This window comes from Lutjanus erythropterus, chromosome 1 (genome assembly GCF_056507025.1).
Source record: "Lutjanus erythropterus isolate fLutEry1 chromosome 1, fLutEry1.hap2, whole genome shotgun sequence".
Classification (NCBI taxonomy): Eukaryota; Metazoa; Chordata; class Actinopteri; order Lutjaniformes; family Lutjanidae; genus Lutjanus; species Lutjanus erythropterus.
In genome coordinates, this window is record NC_139317.1 from 40480207 (window position 1) to 40501607 (window position 21401).

Below are 21401 nucleotides of genomic sequence, written 5' to 3' on the forward strand. Positions count from 1 at the left end.
AATTTGATATAATAATACCATTAATTATCGTCAACCTCACTTTAATGGATTACTTTTACGATTTCAGCCCAGCTTTTATATTTCTTACCTCGTTTTTATTGCTCTTGCCATTAGTTTTTAGCAGTTTGAAGCACTTAACAACTGTTTCACAGCCTCTGTTCAAATGACTGTTATCACCACAGCAGTAGCAGTATTATCATACTATGTAACTTTGAGAGTGCGGATAGGTAGCCTACCTTTATCAAAACCACGTCTACAGCTCTCTCTCCTTTGGCACACAGACTGTACCTCCGCTTGTGTCGTTCGTACATTTTTTTCCCCTCAAATATCCAGAGCAGATGTACTGAACAGAAGGTTAAAATCCAGGAGAAACACTGTTGAGGAGAGCTGAAGCTTCACATCTGGCCACAGAAGCAGCCTTCTCCCAGACTCCAGCTCTGCTCCCTCCCTCCTTGTCCTCTTCCCTCCCTCCTTCTCCTCTTCCCTCCCTGCCTCTCTTTTCTTTTCCTCTGTCGCCTCTCAACTCTCAACTCTCCTGACTCTGCCTGACTCATGCCTCTGCTCCCTCTCCCAGTATTTTCTCTCCTCAATGAGGCTGAGTGTCTCTCTCTCATCCTGTGAATCAGTCAGCCAAAGCAGCACATTGTTAGAGTGTGACAGATGACAGTAAGGCATTATTACTTCAGTTAATGTTATTCAATCATCACAATTTATGCTGCTGGGATTCGACACCCCCTGCTGGATGAGGACTGAGGCCACCTGTGAGGCACCTTCTGCGAGTGACTGCACCTCTCCAACATGATGGATCTGGCCAGTGGCCGTGCTGACAAAAGTTGGGATGGTGTTACGGCAGAGCTGCAAGCAGCAAAAATATGGTATCACTTGCATATTCATCCACAAGGGACAGAGCTAGAGTTGGCCGGCTACTCTTCAGTGCAGATTGCACTTCAGATTTTTCCCCACATGTGATTTATTATGTCTAGGCAGGGTGATGTGGTTGAAACTGATTTTACAATAGATTTTTTTTAAAAATCCTATATGAATATATAACAATATGGCAAATGTTTGAAAAATAAAAAATAAGTCTGCAAAAATCAAACAATAACATAAAAAAAGGTTATATGAATTGTAGACAGAACCGATTATGATGAACCTACCAACATATCATTCATAAACTTGCAGGCTCAAAAATCTTTTGGTGGACTTCAACTCGTCACACATTTCAAACTAAATTGCAGTGACTGATTTTGTTGGTTTTAATTAGAATTTGCTTGGCGTCATTTAATTAGGGAACAGAATATGGAAAACTGATAAGATGATAACATAATAATGTCATGATTTCACTAAACGTTGCACTGTGTATGTTTGTGTGTGTGACAATAAACCTGATTTAATTTGATACAATTCTGCTGGAAATGTATAGATTGAACCTCCAAGCACTTTCTGCATATTGCAAGTAACTGATTAATTTGTTATCTATCTTTTGAAGTACCAAGTCCTAAACAATTCAACTCGAATTACCTCAAAGGCAGTATTTTATTTCTCCAGTCATACAGGGAGAAAACGGACATGAATATAAGCAGCATGGTGGGCAGGGCATGAACAAGTGCTTCTGTATAGCCTATGCAACACTGGGTGTCTTTATTCCACACATGCAGTGGCATGAGGTAATGTATACAAAACATAAAAGAAATAATTTTCATCTCAGTTTGTCAATATGACAAATTCTGACAAATATTACACACAGGATCACAAAGGTCCCCACCACCTCCAAGATCAAACAACCCTGGGTTTTACAGAGAGCCTGTACACTGTGACATTCAGATCCATGTAAATGTGTGGTGGTCCCTACAGGCTGCAAGTTTTCCCTGACGTAAGAATCCTGTCCTCCTTTAGTTGGCCAACAGCACAAAGGCGTGAATCCAGGCAGCCACAAACAAATCAAACTCTCCCCTAATCCAGACTCTGACCTTCATACAGCTCCAGGTGTTTCAGTGTTCAAGGAGACGACTGCAGACGAGCCGTTGAACCACAGTGGACCACAGTGTTTGCACAGAAAATATATCAACTTTGAATATAAACTGCTGTTTGCTGGATCTGGAAACTGATCATCTCTATATTGCTCTGTTATAGTTCAGAGTGTACAGCCAAAAGTGGAGCCCATTAACTCCCCAGACAATTTCCCGGCTGGCATTACTCTGCCCACGTCATGAGGAGGTAAAACAGCATTCAAGAACACGAACACACACAGGCACCAAAGCTGCTCTTTCACATGGCCTTAACCACTGAGTTAACAATACAATAAACATTTTTCACACTCTTCTCTTCATTGCCCAGTGGGTCAACTGTCAACCGCTGTAATGAATAAGACTAGCAGACTTTTCTCCTCCGTAACTGGTGCTGCTTTGGAATTACTCTTAACCAGGAACAATGCCCTATTCACTTCATATTTTGCCATTCATTTTCCATGTTCAAACCTCATGTATCTGCACTGTGCAAGTGAAGAAAACAAGAACACAAATAAGAAAGATGAGATGCTTCTCATTAAGCTACAGGCATTGTGACATATTCATATCAGTAAACAAAAAATGTCTTTTTGTTTATATTTCTGTATTAAATGGATATCTGCAGGTTCCATCTGTGCAGCATAAGTCAAGCTTGGCCAGTCTGGTGACATAAAGGCTATATTACAGTGTACAGTATATTACATTATATTGTTAGCGCTGCCTTTTCTGGCCCTTGGCTGTGAAGTTCACTCACTTGATGAGCCGTTTACCTTGGAAAATGTAATATGGCAAGTAAAATGGCATCTCCGAAGCCAGTGCTGCGTTCACAGCCTTGTTATAGAAGAAAGCTGTGAGCGGAACCACTCCCCACATAAATAAAAGCGACGCTGGAGCCAAATGTGTTTATTGAACAGGCCTTGACGGCAGCACATTTAACTTTACTGTTACTTTCACTTCTTCCAGTGGTTGTTACCGGTGTTGGAGGCAGTATTCAGATCCTTTACTTAAGTAAAAGCATGAAAATGTTAGTAAGTATAATCAGGAAAATGTTCTATTATGCTGTTATATCAACAGATTATTATTACAGATGCATTAATGTATATTTCATGTAGATTTCATGATTGTAGTTTGAAACTATTCTGTACAGGACTGCAACTACTGATTATACTCATTATAGATTAATCTGCAGATTATTTTCTCCATTAATTGATTGATTGTTTGGTTTATAATAGTTCAGAAAAGACTGAAAAGGCCATCACAAAATGACACCTTCACAATGCTTGTTTTGTCCAACCGACAGCCCAAACCTCAACATTATTAAAAACAAGTTCAAAGAATTAAAAGGAAAAATAACAAACCTTAACAATTAAGGGGCTGGAACCATGAAATGTTTCTGAATGAAAAATGACTTTCAATTAATTTTCTGTGAAAAACTGACTAACTTGACCAATTGTTTCAGCTTCACTAGTACATTTGTCTATGTTCAATGACAAAAATTCTGCAGCTGTAAATTAAGTAAAGCAAAATAATTCTAGTGGAGTAAAAAGTAGAATATTTCCTTCTGTACCCTCAGCCTATTCTCCTCATTCTATGTACAAAAAAAATGACTTTAGACATTGCAAAGCTTGCGTGGTTTATGTGCCAAATCCATCCCATTCAATAAAAAGTCAAGTGACGTAGTATACTAAGGGAAAAAGCCCACATCAGGGTTGAGGGTTTGTCCCCTGTGTGAAACCAAGTCAGCGTCAAAGTTACATAACATTACGTGTGTCACATGACACACTTACTTCACGTGTTTTACTTGACTTGCAAAATATAATGAACATATTTTAATCCAAACCATCTTTTCCTGAACCTAGCCGAGTAGTTTTGTTGCCTCATCAAATTGCGACCATTTCAAAACGTTAACCACGTGTATCTTTGTGACCATGACAACAAAGGTCACCTGAGAATGGAGCCGCTCTCCACAGAAGAACAGCAAAGAACTGGCGCATCACCTGCATGCAAAATTGAAGTTGGGGTATGCACTGCAAGCTATTTGAAAGTGTACAACCTGCTATTACACCCAGACTGAAGAGACCAGGCTGATGTTGCAGTGGAGCAGAAGCAGAAATTGGCCTGAGAAGAAGTACCTTAGATTTGTACAGTGCAGTATTTCATAAAAAAAAAAAAAAACTGATTTGCCTGCATGGATATGTTTATGTTAGGCCATTTGCAAAAAAAATAAATTAATGTTAGCCTCATTGAAATGTATCTCATGCTCATGTGTTGACGACTGGCCTCACAGCTGCCGATTTAAAAATTAAAAACAGTATGAAAATAATGGGTCAATCACTGCTAATTTTCTAATACACATAACAATAATAAGAGGCCATACATGCAAGCAACAAGGAGTAAATTATCTGCTGTCTAAATACAATAGCTTACACGCTGTCAAAACATTGACACACTCTTTGTCATTTTAATTATCTCATTAACCTTACATCTCATTTATGTGGCTAGTTGTCTTTGCTGTCATTTAGACTGTTATCCAGTCATTTTTATTCTGCTGCTGCTGCCTGAAGTTTTATAAATGTCTATATATACTTCAAATTAACCACCTTCAATATTTTTTTTAGGCTGCTTTTATTTCACTTTAAAAATTATTTGCATATTTTGATAAAAATGTCATATAAATAATGATTGATCATTTTGATCATTCTGATAATCACTTATTTAATTAAATTGCGTGTAAATATCACTTCTGTTCAAATGGTGTGAACTAAACAGCTAAAGTTGTGTTGTGAGGATGCACCTCCAGTATGAGAACATGCAGTTTCTTCACCTCAGCTCCTGCAGGACTACAGTTTGCTCAACACCAGCATGACTCCAAACAGCCTGTTCATCATAGAAATTACAGGAGATTTCAACAGGCTCAAATGGCAGGTCATTACAGTCTCTCTTTGGTCAAGAGGAAAAATTCTAATGACGCCATTGAGGCTACATCGCCCTCTTCTGGCGACCCTGGCGTCCTGCGGGCTGCGAACATCCTCCTGCAAACATCTGGCATTCAGAACAAGCCACTGACCCAGACCGCAACCCAGGAATAAGCAGAGCCACTCCAGTCTATGGCTGCTGAGGAATCCGTCCGTCAGCAACATTTCTGAGTAAAGCCTCGTCTACTCAAGATCGCATCCATGTGCTCAGTTCAGACAGTAAATGAGCTGCATAACACGAGTCCCACAGGAGGAGGTGGAGAGATCCTGTTGCATTTTACAGTAAAGTAAATTTAGAGGTCAGACTTAAGGACACTCCAGCAGGTAATAAATTTCTTGTTGAATGACTGAACAGACCAAAAAATACAAAAAGCAGACAAATTGAAAGTTTTTACTGAGAGGGGAAAAATGTCCCAGACAGCTTTATTCCTGAACTCTCTGCAAATCACTAGTTGGCACATCAAGCTGCTTGTCAGCAAACCATGCCATTCCTTTTCCCCCTAAATTTTTTTTAATACTTAACTCAAGATATTTTGCAATTTGTGGCTATTCCTGCTAAATATTTTTCAAAATACAGTTACTGTTGAAGCAAGGGAAAAACTTGTGAAATAATGAGCTGCGCATACCCTGGGTACATTTAGCGTGAAAAAGTAAAAAGTATTTGACACTCAGCAAAGCCAAAAACAATAAACTGTACACACCGAAACATTTATTAGAAATTCTGGGAAAACTAGTAACAGAAGGAGCTCGGATCAAATTTATCAAACGTTCAAATGCACATTTTTTCTAGCATATTTCTCATTAAATTCTGTTGAGCAGATGAAAGGTCCAAGTTTAGCCTTAAATCTTAAGATGCATAGCTGTTCAAAACTTTGACACAGACTCACCATGCTGCAGGATGCAGAATTATTAAATTGTTACCAATGGAAATCAGTCACACCTTCTTCATTTGTGCACTAGAATGAACTCGTGCCCTACATGGCAAATTATCAATCAGTCCTATTCAGACTCTCAGGATGCAGTTATTTGTTCTTGAGGAGCACGCAGTCCATCCTTGGACCACTTTAACAATAGACAGCGACTATGAACTGGTCTCATATCACACTTAACATGTATACTCACTGTACCTGTCTGTCACTGACAATGTAATCGCATTACTATTTTTACTCATTTATTACTGTAAGTCTTCACTTGATAACATTTTTCAGCGCTCTGTACAGTCCATTTCCACCAGTTGGAATTCAGTTGGCAGATTCTGACTAGATCTTCCGACAATCCCCAAGTTAAAATATGTACAGACAGGTGAGATGGGAGCGGGTCTACGTTATGTTGAAGGAAATGCAGAGAACAGCTGGCAGATCATTTCCATATATCGTGGAGCTGCCCAGGCATTCTGCCATACTGGCAGGAGTTAATACAAGTAATGCAGAATATTTCTGGAGATGGATTTGACTGTTCTTTCTCTACAGTCTATTTAGGCAATATCGCAGCTCATCTGTTGTTGTGGGACAAATATCTATTAAAGATATTATTATCAGCCCGCAAGAAAGCTGTACCACGAAAATGGCTACAGACCGAACCTCAAACAAAAACTGACGCGATACTTATGACCGATATTCAAAATGTGGATAATACCTTTTTCATTAAATCTGTGAGTTGAGTGAGTTTGCAGTACATTGGGGTTTTTTTTCTTTTCTATCAAAAAACTGTCCTTGGACTGTATGTTTTTGTTTTTTGGTTCTGAATAAATCTTGCTAACCTGAGTCTTACTAGCATCCTGTCGCTTTGTTGCTGAATGAATCAGATTCACAGACATTTTCCACAGTGCTTTGAGTTGTCACGACAGGAATGGTAAAGGTGGATCTAATAACACTGTAATACAGCAATTAGTGATGTCATTAGCTCCACCCTTGTTTGACCAGTCAAGATATCTGCTGTGAAAAAGAGCTACTCAACTTATGTTGCTCAAGAACTGAGCTTGGTCACTTGTTCTTTCTCATGCTAAAGGTTATTTAGGGTGTTTCAAAAGTTTGTTAAACAGTGACTCATCTTGATCAAACTATTAATCAAACCTCCATGTACAACAAAGAAGAGCTTGATAGAGATAAACACTTTGAGACTTATGTGTAAGACCTATCTTACACTGAACTTAAGCGCAAGTAGAAAGCGCGAGGCAGAGTGGATTTAATTTATTCAAGGTGCATCCAAATCTACCTTTGCCGGATTGCGCAAGGATCACGGGGGGTATCCTGCCCTGTCCTGCACCTTGCACCAGCAGCACACAGCAGGATACACCTATCAGCTGCACCCAAGTACCCTCATTAATTCACAGGTGAGTTCAGGCTGAACACGCAATAAACCAATCAGAAAGTCAGCTCTCATCGCCTTTAAGTAGCAGGTGTGCCAGGAGTGCAAGCAGGTACAGCATGATGGCAGATTTACCAGGACAAACAAAGAGAAAAGATTGTCAAGAGAGGAGACAGATCTCCTGGTTCGAGAAGTGAAAGTGTGAAAGCGTGCAATATATGGAGACGACAGCACATCTCCAAAGCAGCTTGATGTGTAAATAGTTTATTTTACATCAACGCCTGCAAAAAGTAATACAATAAATAAACCGGGAAAAAGCCATACAGATATGTAACTGGTTATGTTTTACACTGAAGCACCTTGAAATTATGTTGTATTTTATAATTCATTATTATCATCATGATTATTATGCAGCCAGGCCGGCTGAAGAGAGTGGGGGAGAGACATTGCAGTCGAGATGAGAGGTGAACCGACCCAGTGAGCATATCAATGTGCAAAATAAGCACGATTATATCCAACCAACATCAGGCTCTGACAGAACAACACAGACCACTTTCTTCCCAGGTCGGGCCGGTCTCATGGTCAGATATAATGTCTTGTTCATTTTGAATGTTATAGATCATAATTGGCCGCACAGACCAGGCACAAGTTCATTTGCTATCTTATAGTCGTGGCAAAAACGGCAATTGCGCTGGTGTAAGATAGCAAAGCCACCTGTGCCACCTCTTTGCACTGGTTGTAGTTTGTGCTTACCATGGAGAAGCCTGTTTCCTCTGTTGGGCCACTTTCTTCCTTCCCTGCACCAATTACAGTTTCTTCAGACATGATGACTTCCACCTCTGGAGAAATACACACAACACAATGCAATCAGTTCAATGACAAATCCTCCAAATACATGAATCAATAACAAGTGTTTAGAGTGAAAAGAACAGAGACTTATGTACCCTCACCTCAGATACACTGAGGAGTCTGACTGCGTGCAAAAGTGATGTAGTAACTTGTGTCTGTACTTTTTATGTAACATTAAAGCTTTCCTGAAAGGAAAATTTCCCATAGGGACAATTATCATTTGAATGTGGGTGAATTAATCCTTCATTGATTATAAAAACAGAAACCAAATGATCCATTAATGGTACTGTATAATTATCTGAGATGGATCACAGGAATCCATCATGGAAGGCTTATGTAAGTGAACATGACTTGATGAATGCTAGAGGGAGTGGAAAAGTCTAAGAAATCAATCTACATGAAAAAGAAAAACTTCTGACTTTCTTGTGTTTTTAAACATCCACTAGAATCCAGATTGAATATTCACATCTTTATTTTAAAACAACAGAAAGCTTGTCTCTGATTGCCTGTGATGTTACCTGACGCTCAGCCGCCGTCAGGCTGTAAACATATCCCCTCGTTCATAATGACACCCCACTCTCCGTGTGACGCACAGAGCCAGCCTTGCCCTTGACCTTTCTTTATTGAACTTGGGTCCAGCACAATTATTCCTGATGAGTGAAAATTGCCGACAGAGGAGTGCTGGAAGTTCACTTAGAGGAGGGAGACTCTCACTTCCTGCTCTGTGCTCCCATCAGCTGGTCTGTGCATGTTTGTTTTAGAGAAGCCAGCCTCCTAGCCGTGCATCTGAGACCTGGTCACATGCACTGGTAATGTGACTGACTGACTGTGCCTGCTGACATGCAGTATACTGCAAGCCAGAGTGCATGTGTGCATGAGACTAACACAGAACATATGAATATAAAGGGAAGTGTTGTCAGGCTACACATGGCCTGAGGTATCAAAGATATAAACCAGCTCAGTATCTCCTGTTATGTAACATGTCACAATGTATCCCAGGGTCCCTGCATCAACTGATCTGGCAATTTTTTTGTGCTCATGTCACATTTTAGAGGAAACAACATTTTTTTTAAGTCCCCATCCACTCAAAAACATGTTTTTCTTCTTGTTCCTACAGCTGAATGTTTGAGCTTCACTGTGCAGAATTATGAACGGACAGTTTGACACCAGAGGAATGCTTTCGCATTCATCTTCTAAAATGGAAAATCTTATTTTAAGAGATAACCCTTAAAACCCCTACAAACATGATTGTGATATCACAACTATACTCAACAAAAATAGAAATGCTTTTGTTTTTGCTCCCTTTTCATGAGTTGAAGTAAAAGATTGAGGACTATTTCTATGCACACAAAAGGTTTATTTCTCTCAAATTTTGTTCACAATTTTGTTCAATGGATGGTTCACCTAAAATTGAAAATTCAGTCATTGTCTACTCACCCTCGTGCCAGTTGAAGGTTGAGTTTATTTTGTTAGTCCGCAAAACACTGCCAGACTTTCACAGGAAAACAATGTTGCAGAATCTTCAAAACAATGGAAGTGAATGGTGACCACTTTTCACATGTAAAAACAACTGGAAAAAAAACATAAAATGTCTCCATGCTGCTCGTTTAGCATAATTCAAGTCTCCAAAATCCCAACATGCTGTTTACACACCGGCACACCAGTTCTGACCCTGAATCAGCATGAGGGTGAGTAGATAATGACTGAAATTTCATTTTTAGGTGAACTATTCCTTTAAAGCCTACATATACAGGCTACAGATAACAATTTATTTTCCCCAGGAGGGCTGGTTAGGGTTAAGGTAAGAATATCGGGGTATGCTAATGAAGGGCCGAGCAGGGTGGTCCTTGACTTGGGGAAAAAAAATTAGTTTAATCAGCACCTCTATATGCCACTCCTGTCAGGTGGATGGATTATTTTAGTCAAAGAAAAGTGCTCACTGACCCCAATTTTAACAAATTTATGAACAAAATTCGAGAGAAACAAATCTTTTGTGTTCAGAAGGTTTCTACTTAAACTCATGAAAAATGGGTGAAACACATAAGTAAAGAATTTATATATGTGTTGAGTGCAGTCCAGTGCACAAACTGAGAATGGACAGTAAAGGAGAAGACATCTTATGTCCAGCAGGAAACTTTAGAAATGAACGAATGCACCCTGGAATTTCCATTGAGGTAGAAGGAACAGATGCATTTTTAAGGATTAATGTGCAAATTATCCTGAAATAAATAAATAAAACAAAGCACATCAACACATTTCTGTTTCAAGCACATGATTTGTACATATGTCTGAATGCATGTCTGGGGGGGGGGGATCGTTAAATGAAAGAAAATAAATCCTAAAGAATTATTAAAAACCAAATCCTCATTAGAGAAACAATTTGCACTAAAAAAGCTGCAGAAAGATTAAGCAAAAGCATGTCTTCACAACAGCAATATATCACAACGGGGTGTCACACAAGAACCTCTCTGAGCACAATTATGGTGAGCTACACTGCATTTAGCTTTGCAGAGCTATTGCCATTAATCACAGTAGGAGGACTGAATCTGATTTAGCATATTTGTTCGGGAGTAAGACTTTGACACACATATTGCCCCATGATCTATGTGAGTGTGTGCAACTAAAATAAACCTAAACTGCAGGTGAAATAAATCAGTGTTTGCCCACCTTGAGTTGCACTTTGTGAGGCTCCGTCCACTGCGTCAAGAGTCATCTCACTCTCAGCGTGAGGTTCCCTGGACGCTTCATTGTTTGGAGACGGTGGTTCTATTTCCAAGGCATTGATGTCTGAAAGTGGAGTGACACCTTGTGATGAAGATGCATCAGTCTGATCCTCTGAGTACCTTAATCCCTCATCAGGTGACCTCTCAGCTGCTGTCATCTCTGTATTATCCTGTTTGGGTTGCACATCTCCAGCCTTTTCAGCTGATTTATCACCGGTGTCAGTTGACTGACTGTCTTGTCCAACTGGGTCAATCACTTCACTTTCTTCTGCGATGGATGGACTGTGTTCAAACAAAACCCTTCTGGTGTCCTCTGATGCCAAATGCTCAATCACTGCATCGCTGACCTCTCCAGTTTCACTTTCATCGACCTTCGCCGTTGGAGAGTCCCTGCTCTCTGACAACGCTGGGCCCAATGACAGATCCTCTATGGAAGATTCTGGGGCGAGTTCCTCTCCTGTCCCCTCAGTATTCAAAGCCTCCATTGTCTGGAGGCTGGGTGACAGTTGTGATTCAGGCTCAGTGCCAGTCGGTGCACTGACAGTGCCCAGCTCAGAGGGGAGCACTGCATCCACGGTAAGTGTATGTTCATTGTTTGAATCATTTGGTGTCTCCATCTGGGCTCCTGTTGAGGACAGTTCTTCATGACTGTCCTGATCGTCTACATTAGCACTGTCCTGAGTAGGGTGGTATAGTTCTGTCGTGGAGCTTCCAACTGATCGGAAACTGCCATCATCATCACTGGAGAGGCCGTGGGTCACTCCTGAATCAAGATCAGCATTACTGGAGCTGGGCATCATTTCAGGCGATTGATCTGTCCGTATATCTGCCATGGAGTTACCAGGATCATCCAAACCAGGCAAACTGTCACTTTCAACACTGTATCCAGACGGTTCAGCTGCGTCCTCACCATCTAGTTCTTTAACTCTGGCTGTTCCAGCACAATTCCCAGAATGACAACCAGTTTCTGGAGCCGAGCCCTGCTGCTGCTCTATAGCGTAATCCCTCACAGCTGTTTCCTGGTTTTGTTCCAGGCTGTTTATGTCTGGCGGAGGTTCCCCCTCGTGGAGGCCTTCTATCAAGAAACGTGGAACGGCAGATTCGGGATCCTCGATTACATCACTACACTCTATCAGCGATGGGTTGGGGAGGTCCCCTGGGGTTGATACAGGGTCTTTCAACCCTTCACTCTCTGCCCTGTCCTCACCTAAAGAGAGTCCATCCGTCTCTTCTTTCCCAATATTCTCTTCCTCCTGACAGCACTCCTTCATTTCAGAATCAGAGGTGTCAGAGCCCTCTGATGACGGGGACTGGCCCATGCCTGAAGCTTTCGTGTCTCCACTGGCTGTTATTAGATCTGTTGACTCAGAGTTGGTCTCCTCCTCCCTCCTCCTAGCTGTGCTGTCCTCTGCTTCCTGCTCTGATATTTCTTTTCCCTCTGTGGCCTCCTGTCCTTCCCGGATCACAGCCACTCCTCTATCAGTTTCCTCTGCCTGTTTACCACAGCCTGCTGGTGGTAGGATTCCCACAGTGAGGCTCTCACTCTGTGCTCCTTCACTCCTGTCACACAAACTCACACTCTGGGTGGAAACAACAGGCTGCTCCCTCCCCTCCTCCTCCTCCTCCTCCTCCTCCGTTTGGCAGTAATCTCTCCCAATGTTTGAACTGAGACACACCCAGTCCTCTGGGGGGCCGAGGCCATGCTCCTGAGGACGCACCTCTGACGTTGGACTGCTCACAGACAAACTCAAGTCTTTCTCTGTACTCCCAGTCTCACCATGTCCACAATCAGTACCACTGCTGCTTTCCACTGAGCAGCTTTCTACCCAGCTCCCTCCTGTTGTTGTTGTATCCAGGCACTGTGATGCTAGAGTGGGCTGCTGTAGTCGCTCCAGACAGGTTATCTCCGCTTTTACACCATCACAACATTCAGCAGCTGTGTGCAGAGAATCAAACTGCAGCTCCAGTACAGAAGCTCCCTGCAGAACAGAGAAAAGAAGGAGAATAAACGTTAGCTTTTTACCCTCAGAGAAGCCAACAGAGGTGCTCTCTAGTTCTTATCAATCACCAGCTCTGTGATTGCATAAGGTGTTCCACCACCGGTTATACAAACTGAGCTTGAAGGTTAAAAAAATGAGGGCAGTGAAAAGACAAACAATCTAACAATGTTCAGCAGCAGCAGCACAGGTCCTGGGTGAAGCCAACATGAGTGGAGATAGTGTGCTAAAAGGGCAGGGTGGCGTGACTCACCTTGGCATGGAGATGGCATATCGAGTGCAGCAGCTGCTCCACATTCCTCTGAAGGGTCGGGGGGTCGTCGCCAGGGTGGATGCTCAGCGTCAGGGTGTGTGTTTTCAGCCTGGGGAAGTGGCAAACGACCCGGGCGTCCGAAGAAACCGGCTGAGCGGCCTCAGTCCCTTTGTCCGTCTCTGTGTCCGTCTCAGCCCTGCCGTGAAATAAACACTTAGATCATCTAGAAGGGCCTGTAGCGTGATTGGCTAACACAGCAGAGAACTGCTTTCAAGAGAAGGTTTTAACGGTGATGTCAGCTGATCCACACTCCCCCTTCTTTTGCGATAATCCACGTGTACGGCTGTTTTTTTTCCCCAGAGTGGAAAAGGCCATCAGTAAAATCTTGTGGTCTTTAGTCTATTCTAGCAGTTCTGCAGGTAATCAAGCAACCTGTCAAATAATAAAGCAGCTATTAAACATTAAAAAGTTCCAGATGCTGTGCCAAGTCAACCAAAAATGTTCCTTTCCTTCCCAGCACTAAAAGGAAGACCACTCCTAGTAGATAAGCCTTCTGAGAAACCCTCACTCCCCCCTGCTGCATTTGCTCTAAGTGTTGAAGGTAAAAGTATGTGCAGTGTTTTTGTTCATATAGATAGTGCAGTACGGGGGGAGACACCTCCCAGTCAGCCAGGCAGATCTGTTTGCGTAATCCTGGGTGGACTGCTTTAGCTGTGAGGCCCGACGGCTGATGTCACCAGCCGGGCTGCAAGTGACTTCACTCTTCATGGGGGAAATGTAATTACCAACACATAAAGAGGGAGCTGTAAGTTGTAAAGCAACTCCAGTGCACGCTCTGTAATGAGCAAGCTCACAAAGTGGTAGTTGTCTTTCAGCTTGTGGCATCTTCATTTTGAGTTAAATGAAAACTATTCTGCGGCGGATAAGTCGAGTGCTTAAAAGACATAAAAAGGGTCCATTTCCACTTTAAGCCGTGTCTCAGTCCATTTAACAAAAGGCTGTTTTTTCCCCTGCAGTTTAATGTTTCACTATAAAGGGATGAGAAGAATTTGACCTCACTAGTCACTCAGGCATTATTAGGGATAATACCTGACAAGTGCAAACAAAACACACACATCCTCCACCATTAGCCTCTGTAGAGACAACGCTGCGGTGTGTGTGTGTGGTCAGAGTTACACACAGTGAGATGTTGCGGAGAGTTACTACTACAGGTCAGTAGGCACAGAAGTTTAAACCAAGGCTTTTGTGTTGCGAATACTTTCCCATCTCTCTGGATTCTCGTGGAACAATCCTGGCAGCCCACAACTTTTCAATTTGTCCTCAGCTATCCGGCTGCAGCTGTAACTGCTCAGCTTGGCAGTGGGCTCTGCGGCGATGTTCTTTGGATACTTCTATTGTTCCGTGAAGACAACAGACAAACAAGGTTGGAGGAACCACGCCATCTGCCCTCTAATATATTGACACGAGACTGTTTGTACAGAGAAGAGGGCAATGTTCACTGAAACTGAGAGTTAGTATCACTGTCACACACAGTGGACATGTTGTTTTTAGATTATTTTTATCTTAAGTTTCATTGTTTTTGAATTATGCTGACAATAAATGCACTGCACTGAAAAAAACTATCCTATTACTGCACAATTAAAGTAGAAACAGACAACTTTTCGCCCACTAGCATTTCTAAGTGGTATTATTATTGTGCTGCTGTGGCAGAGACAACAGGTGTTGAGTCAAAATCTGTTTTTCCATCATTATGCGTTCCCCCTTACCTTACTCTGCTACACCAAACCATAACCTAACCCTCAATCACAGAGAAACACTATCTGATGAGGGAACACACTTCGACACAACACCAGATCGCTCTCTGAGTCAGACCCTAGCTCGGTGGAGAAATGGTCAACACCACTCTGGAAATAAAACAGAAGATATAAGGGCGTTCACTGAAGAGGTAAATTGAAATTGTCACAATTTTATATTGAATTTGGGAACAGGCGTAAGCTATTGTGATGATGTGCAATGCATAATAATAGCAGTGTGATTAACATTATTGCTATTGGGGTTGGCTTCAGGGAGGAGGGGAAAAAATTAAATAAGAAAACAATAAGAGAAAAAGTGCAAATTTGTTCATTAATTTAGTTTATAATGACACAAAATTTTCCAGAAAAAATCATGCCTGGTGGCACACCAATGAAAGCAAGACTTATAGGGAAAAAATGTGATAGTTAATTAAACTTATAATGTTAATAGTTATGTTACTGTTAACAAACAATGAAATCATAATTAATTCTGTTTACTAATTATCAGTAATGCTATAGTTTATGTTACTGTATCATTAGTTTGTGTAATATCAAATAATTAGTTTAGAAATGATATATTGTATCATAGCTGATCAGAGATGATCACACAATTACAATTGGCTTTCTAAACTTACCCGAGTAGTTTTTGTGCCTTTATTTTGAAAGTCTATTCACAGGTTGCACATTTATTATTGTTAACTTGACCACCACTGCATATGGTGTTATACTGTTCTTTATCTTAAAATACATTCTTAAATTGTAATACTGCTAAATAATTCCCATTTGTACTAAAACTGTAATCAGATTACATATTTTTTATGTAACAGAATACAGTTAAATTTTGATTTGATTTTGATTACATAATCCTGCTACATGTAATCCATTACTCCCCAAGACTGCTGTTATAGTAATGTTGCAACTGATACCTATAATACTTTGTAAATGTTTATTTGGCAGGCCAAAATAAAGACTCAATTGATAAAAAACTTCACAATTGCTTTATAAAAGGTTTATAAAGCAGACACATTTATGAATGTCTGTTAACAACATAATTTTACCATTTATTGAGAATGGTTGTTATAAAGTGTTAACAGCCTCCGACTGTCACTACAAGATGTGCTCAGTACTTACTTTGTGAGGAGCTCGTGGAGGCGTTCATGTCCTCTCTGGGCTGCAATAATGGAGGGGGTGTGGCCTTCCCTGTTGGCCAATCGCAGCGCTTCTCTCGCTCCAGGCTGCTGCAGCAAGAAGTGCGTAACCCGAGAAAGACCTCGACGTGCTGAGAAATGCAGCAGAGTCTCATGAGGGTCCAGTTCTGAGGAAGTGACAGAGGAAGAGAAATACACAAATAATAAATACAAGAGTGCAGGAAGAATCACACAAACAAACAGAGAAGAAACAAACAGAGAAAGACAGAAGAGCGCAGCAGTCCAGGCAACCAATTTGTGAAGCAGTGGCCGACATACCATCACTCGCTGCAGCTTGGCAACACCCCAGTGCCATCAAATTAAATGAGCACAGGGTCCACGGTGACCCAGTAAACAACGGACCTTTACACATTTACAGGCTGATAAAACCACAGCTTGTCTCTGTCTTGGTCTTCAACAATGGATCAACACACACATTTGTAAGCCTGACTATAATTTTTGGATTTAAGCCAACATGCCACTTGACATGAGGAACTGAATCTGCCATTTTTCCTCTAATTTTGTCAGCTTTTTGTACTTTCATCTTTGTAACTTTAAGAGAGGTCTGTGTTCTTTTGTCTTGTTTCTGATATGGTGTTAGCCCTTTGGTTTAAACGAAGAACTGAATTTGTGATGTATATTCTTTTTTATATTTTTGTACTTTTATCTCTGTCTTGTGTTGCTGACATTTCAGGAGGCGTGTGCAGGTGTGCAGGAGGCTCTGAGAAGAGAGACACAAGCACACATGTGCAGTGAATGTATTAAACTCTGTCTTCATCAGCTCTAGCATACGCTGCAAACATTAGCATATCTGGCTAACTAACGCTAACTTACTAGCTGCAGTAACTTTACCTCCAGCCAAATTTGTTAGATAACCCTGAATCTGCATTTCTTATGTCAGGGATTTGAGGGGGAGGATGGGGGCTGACGCAGAATCAAAGAGATGATGCATGTCTCAGCTGCTGAGATATAAGCTAGCTTTAGCCTCAGTCTTTTAGCTTAAATGTTACATCATGTACATGGCTGTTACATAACTTCACTACAACATAAACACTTCACAGGATTCTTGTTTTAAAACGTATCAGATGTAAACATTAAAACATCAGCTGGAGTCTTCTCAGCTGACTCAAGTTAGCGATAGCTTACATTAGCCAAGTACACTTTAAATCTGCTTGTGACTCACAATTTTAGCCAACAAAATCCACTGCTGTCAGCTAGAAATGAGAAGTTGCTTTTCTTTACTCTTCTAATGAATCAAAGACCTTGTGTTTAAACAATTACTCCAAGCTTTGATGTTAAATCTGCCACTGATCACCACAAACTGCACAAATGCAGTGCGAGAATGGGAAGCTTGGCAGGCACAGCAACAGTAACTAAGGAGGGCGGTGCTTAGCGAAGGGTCAATTAAAGGCTGTAAATGAATCACTGTGCTCCACTGCTTTTGTTCCCTGAAAATGCCCATTGGCAGCATTTTTAAAATGGCCATTTCTGCACATGAAATCAATGAATATGTCCAGCTTTTGTGTTTCAGTAATAGAGTGTTTGTCTTCCAGCCAGCATGGAACTGCCTCTAAAGCGGCATCTCATATGTGATAATAAAACTATGATAGCAGCAACAACAATAATGATGCATGTTACTAAATCAAACTACGCCATTTAATTTAGCAGAGGTGAGCAGCACTAAGTGCACCTGACTCCCACTTTTAATTTAAGTCCATTATTGGACTCATATATCAATCGAACTCCTAATAACACCATCAAACACTGAAACCCGCCCCTTTACACAGCCACCAAGACAATAATGGAGATTCATGGACAGACACAAACACACACACACACACACACACACACACACACACACACACACACACACACACACACACTCTCTCTCTCTCTCTCTCTCTCTCTCTCTCTCTCACACACACAGACGTCCATCTTTCTGCTAGAGCAACACGTACCCAGATAGGCTCCCTTTAGTATTACAGCCAGGATGAGTGTCTGTTCCAGAGATATTCTCATCTCAACTTCAATCTGTCCAATTAAATCTTTCTCTGCATTCACTGGGAGAGATTATTAAAATATTTCTCTGTCTACACTTGGCCAATCTTTTCTGTTATTATTCATATCTTTCACTTTTCGGCCACTGGCAAATTTATTGTCAATTCAGAAGGGGTAAGCTTATTTAAAGCTTGTTTAAAGAGATGGAAAGTGAGTCCTGGGGTTCAATAAATGGTCATTTTACACGAAAGGATGGAATATACAGATCACTGGAGAGAAATAAAAACATTAATAGGCTAAAGGAGAAATCTGTAATAAATTTGCTGTAAGAAATCATAAAATGACCATGATGTCATAAGAGATTAAGGAAACTAAGTTGAAATACTGGCTTCTCTGACAATAACGCTATAACCATGGTGTCATCCTTTGAAATTTCAATTCTGGACTTTAACTTTTGTAACTATTTGCCTGTTTCACATTAATTAGAGTTTAAATCAAGGCTGAATGTTCCCCAAATGTATAACTATGAGTTGTAAGAAATCATGAATAATCTTTTATAGGGAGTACATGTTTTTAACAGTTAAATAGAGGAATATGTTAATGGAGTCTAGCAGGCAGTACGGCAGGTAGTCATGAACTCCAATCAGACTGTATTTTCAGAGCAGTGTGCTTTTGTCTTCAGGAAAATAGGGCTTAATTTTACACTGACAGAGTTATAACCAGCTGATCAACTTACAGTGTAGGAGTTATCATTGCTTGTTAGATTACAATGTTGCTTGTGTCTTGCACTCCTGCAGCGTTCCTGCAGCCTGTCTGAGCTTCCTCTGGTCTAAGGAGGAGGGAGCAGGGTGAAACAACTTCCTTCAACCACAGATTGTATAATAAGCACGATTTCTAACGATTAAATATACCATCTGCGGCTCCAAAATTGCTATTTAGGCAGCAGTACTAATTTTGGGATGTGTAATTTTTATATCTTGGTTCTTTAAAACTGTTAAATTAAAACACAACTGTAGATGTTAGGGAGTTCAGTGGTGTGGGGTTTGAAAAATATCCACTTCAGCAGCCAGATGTCTTGTAATGCAGAGTCAGGACGCTGCACACAGAGCGCTCAGGTTTATCAAACCAGCTGGTCTGTGGTTATTTATAACAGCAGAAACTAAAGGAACGAGAAAGATAAAATGTCCACGGTACTGTTGCTGAGTCCAGATTTCTGTGGACAGAGTGTTTCTTCACTGTTATTAGAAAGGTTGTGTTTTATTCTTTAGCTTTCATTTGTCACTGCCTTGAATAGAGGATTTTCATCATCCAGTGTCCATACACAAACCAGACAGGGAAAATCCATGGTTTTTCAGTAAGACACAGACAAGCAGTTCTATATTGCAACTCATCTGTGATTTCTTCTAGGACTTTGTTTACTGGGCCTTGTGCAGAGTGCAACAGTAAGATAAAATCAGCTGGTAAAGACAGAAAAACAAAGCACTGAAAACTGCAACAGATCAGAGAAAAGGGCACAAAACACCGACATTTACAATGCTGGTTGTGTCTGCTGCTGAGAGGTTTCACTCCATTTACCGCGTGCCAGTCTGAACCAGGCTGCCCTGATGAATTTCAGGCTAATTGGTCATATTTAATGCTCCACTTGGCCGAGCTGGGCCGGGCTGGAATGCGAGGTGCCAAACAGCAGCAGGAAATGCTTTACTGCTGGGTTTGATGGTGGTTCCTCAAAACTGGCTGCCATGACATCCATGACATTTCTGTTCTGTGGCATCTGGGAGGGTCAGCTGGGACAAACATGTATTTACAGCTATTTGCTGCAGAGCAAGAATGACCACCACAATGTGGCTTGACAATATGCTGGGTCACAAAAACAGCTTCAGTGCTGCTAACTAGCTGAATACTCATTAGCTTCACTGGCAGTGGTCAAACACTTTTTCTTTGTCAAAATTCTAACTACCACCACAATAATTATTTTCATTATGAATAAATCATTTTTGATTCATGAATGATTTTGTGTAAAAAAAAATGCAAGAATAAAAAATCTTATGTTTTCTGAGCTCAAGGTGAACTTAAGTGACCATCCTTGCACATTTAAATTAAAAAGAGGAAAGTAGAAAATTCTCAAATTGAAGAAGCAAATGTTCTGAATTTTTAGCCACACTAGTGATGAAATTTTAGGGATGATAAGATTAGTTGATCAGTCAGTCAATCACTCTGGTCCAGACTGAAATATATCAAAAATATGAAGTGGGTTGCCATGAAATCTGGCGCTCAGAGAACGAATCTTACCAGCTTTGGTGATCCCCTGACTATTCCTCAAGCAGCACCATGAGGTCGATTCTTTTCATTTTTGGGAAAAGTGGCTGAGATGAAATTTAGTGAAAAGATTCATATATGATCCCTACAGAGTGAGTTTTAATAATTCTGGTGAACTCATTTTTCATCCAGTGCCATCATCAGCTTAAAGTTTTCACTTGTCTTTGGTTTATGACCAAAGTTGTTTTTTTTTGAGGAAACAGAATATGTACAGTTTGCATAATAAGTTGTTTAAGTGTTTGAAAATCAAATCATCACTGAAGCATACAACCCTGCTCAGACGGAGCACATTTCCTTGTCTTTTTGTTTTCAACAGGCAGTAAGCACTTTGCATGCTGCTAATGCACCCTGGATTGGACAAATCTGTCATACTGACGTTTAACTGACGAGAAAAGTGTGATGCAGAACTGCAGCTCGCAGCAGAGTGTGAGACAGAGAAAGAGCTAGAGCTCATGTGGACTGACTGCGGCGTAATGTTGTCAACGTGATGAAATGATTCACAAGGTCAGTCTAACGTTTGATTGTGTGGTCAGTTATGGCTGACTGATGGATGTAAACTTAGGTGCACTCCAGCACTTACACAAATAGCACTCCACCTCTGTTTTTGACCAAATACCTGCAAAAATATGACATTCAAGCCTGAGCTGTGTCAAATTATGTATAGTGGTAACTAGCTGTTAAACATAAATGCTAATGATGGTATTAGCATTTAGCACAATGCATACTTGTGCCTTACAACTGCTAGCATGGCTTTGTCTCATGGATGAATTATGTAAACAATTATAAATGTAAAAATAACCATCACCCACAACATGTGTGGTTAAAAGCTGTTTGGTTTTTTTTGTAAAACTACCAAGTAAGTGTCTTAAAATGCTAAATGTCCTGTATGTCAAACTTGCTGCTGAGTGCACCACATATTGTAAATGAAAAGGATAGATTTGTATTTGTTCAGGCTGCAGATCACTACATCAGTTACTGAAATGTATTGATTGATAAA

General features: G+C 40.8%; 1 protein-coding gene across 1 annotated transcript in view; it reads right to left on the bottom strand.

Moving 5' to 3' along the window:
* Positions 1-21401, bottom strand: part of akap13a (A-kinase anchoring protein 13a) — a 152210-nt gene that overhangs the window by 82760 nt on the left and 48049 nt on the right. The window contains exons 6-9 of the mRNA XM_084721804.1: positions 16035-16218; positions 13111-13306; positions 10805-12839; positions 8042-8127 (exon numbers count right to left, since the gene is read on the bottom strand). Coding sequence (XP_084577930.1) covers positions 8042-8127; positions 10805-12839; positions 13111-13306; positions 16035-16218 — 2501 coding nt within the window. The remainder of the gene's footprint in view (positions 1-8041; positions 8128-10804; positions 12840-13110; positions 13307-16034; positions 16219-21401) is intronic.